Source organism: Penaeus vannamei, chromosome 26 (assembly GCF_042767895.1).
Source record: "Penaeus vannamei isolate JL-2024 chromosome 26, ASM4276789v1, whole genome shotgun sequence".
Taxonomy (NCBI): Eukaryota; Metazoa; Arthropoda; class Malacostraca; order Decapoda; family Penaeidae; genus Penaeus; species Penaeus vannamei.
The window spans coordinates 22,483,147-22,484,549 of record NC_091574.1 but is presented as its reverse complement, the minus strand read 5'-3'; the positions used below and the strand labels follow the sequence as shown (position 1 = coordinate 22,484,549).

General features: G+C 52.0%; 1 protein-coding gene across 1 annotated transcript in view; it reads left to right on the top strand.

Annotated features, from left to right (window-relative positions):
- Window positions 1-710: 710 nt before the first annotated feature.
- Window positions 711-1,403, top strand: part of LOC138866721 (vitelline membrane protein Vm26Ab-like) — a 1,544-nt gene continuing 851 nt past the window's right edge. The window contains exons 1-2 of the mRNA XM_070140162.1: window positions 711-875; window positions 1,283-1,403. The exon at window positions 1,283-1,403 is cut by the window's right edge and continues 851 nt beyond it. Of these exons, the coding sequence (XP_069996263.1) occupies window positions 726-875; window positions 1,283-1,403 (271 nt within the window). The 5' untranslated portion in view covers window positions 711-725. The remainder of the gene's footprint in view (window positions 876-1,282) is intronic.

Below are 1,403 nucleotides of genomic sequence, written 5' to 3'. Positions count from 1 at the left end.
TTCGCCCGGCGCCGCATGTCGAAACGACCGTCATTCGCGAAGATCCCGGAGCGAGGATGCCGCCCTCAAGGTGAGCGAGACCAGAAATGCCGAAAAAAAAGAGACCGAAATGCCAACAGCGCTTCATAAGGGAGCATCTGCACACGGCCAAGGTTCCTTCTTCGTAATTTGTAATGTTTTTTTTTTTTTCTTTCATTTTTAACTTGTTTTCGTTTGATTCTGTGGACAGTGTGCAGCAGTCCCCTCGAAGGAATGAATGGAAAGAGGTAAAAGCCAGTGCGTTTAGCGGCCTCGTCGGAAAGGTCCCGGTCAGGTGGCCTCGCGGATTCAAAGGGTTGGGCGTGATGGGGTCCTGGGTTGCTGTTAGTGCGTGGGAAGGCCGTTCTGCATGTGCTTGTGTGTTGGTTGCGTGCATGTGGAGGTGGAGGCGTTACAGAGGATGGATGTTTTGGGTGTGGGTGTGTGCAGTTTTTATGGATGTGGGTGTGTCGATATGTTTGGGAATGTGTATACTTGTGGGTGACTGCATTTATTTTTGTGAGCGCCGTCGAGCAGCAAATGTATGAGAGACTGCGTGTCTGCCTCGACCACGCCCACGCAAGAGCCAAGACGCGACGAGCCAGCACCGCCGCCCGCCCTGAGAGCCTCACGCCGGCGCCTCTCCGCCCGAAGGAAGGAGGCCTCGGCGAGGAATCACCCAGTAACAGCGCAGGGCGTGTCGCGGGATGCGGAGGCGGGGAGGGGCGAGCGGGTCTCTACCCCGAGGCAAGAGGAAGGCATTGGGCATCCAACACCAGCTGGGAAGGAGGGTATATAAGAACCGGACTTCACCTGCAGCAATCGCAGTCGCGTTTACGTCTATCATGAAGGCTCTGGTAAGTCGCTTTTTGTCGCTGTTTTTTGCCTGCTTGTGTCTCAAGCGCGTGAATTTGTGTCGCTGGAGATCGGTTGCTTCCAGCTCTGGTCCTTCCCTTTTTATTTCGTTATTGTAAGTACAAGTTGATCTTTCTTGTTTCTCGATTCGTTTATTATTTTTTTGAGGAGTGTACACAGTTACACATGCAGTTATAGGTGTTTCTGTGTGTATGTGTGCATCTGTTGCTTTTTGTGTGTTGTGTATTGTGTTTGTGTGTGGGTGAAAAAAATCAGCTCCAGTATAGGACAAAATTTTCTCATCGCATTCCCTAGGTGTAAATTTCAGTCGTTCTGTTCCCTTTCTTTCGCCTTCTTCCTTCTCCCATTCATTTTCTCCCTTTATTCTAGCCCCTCCCCTTTTCCACAGGTTCTGCTCGTGTTGGCCGGCGTGGTCGCTGGCAAGACCGGCCTGCTGTACACATACCAGTTCCCTACCCTGAGGACTGCTGGTATCCAGTACTCCGCTCCGGCCGTCCAGCATGTCATCC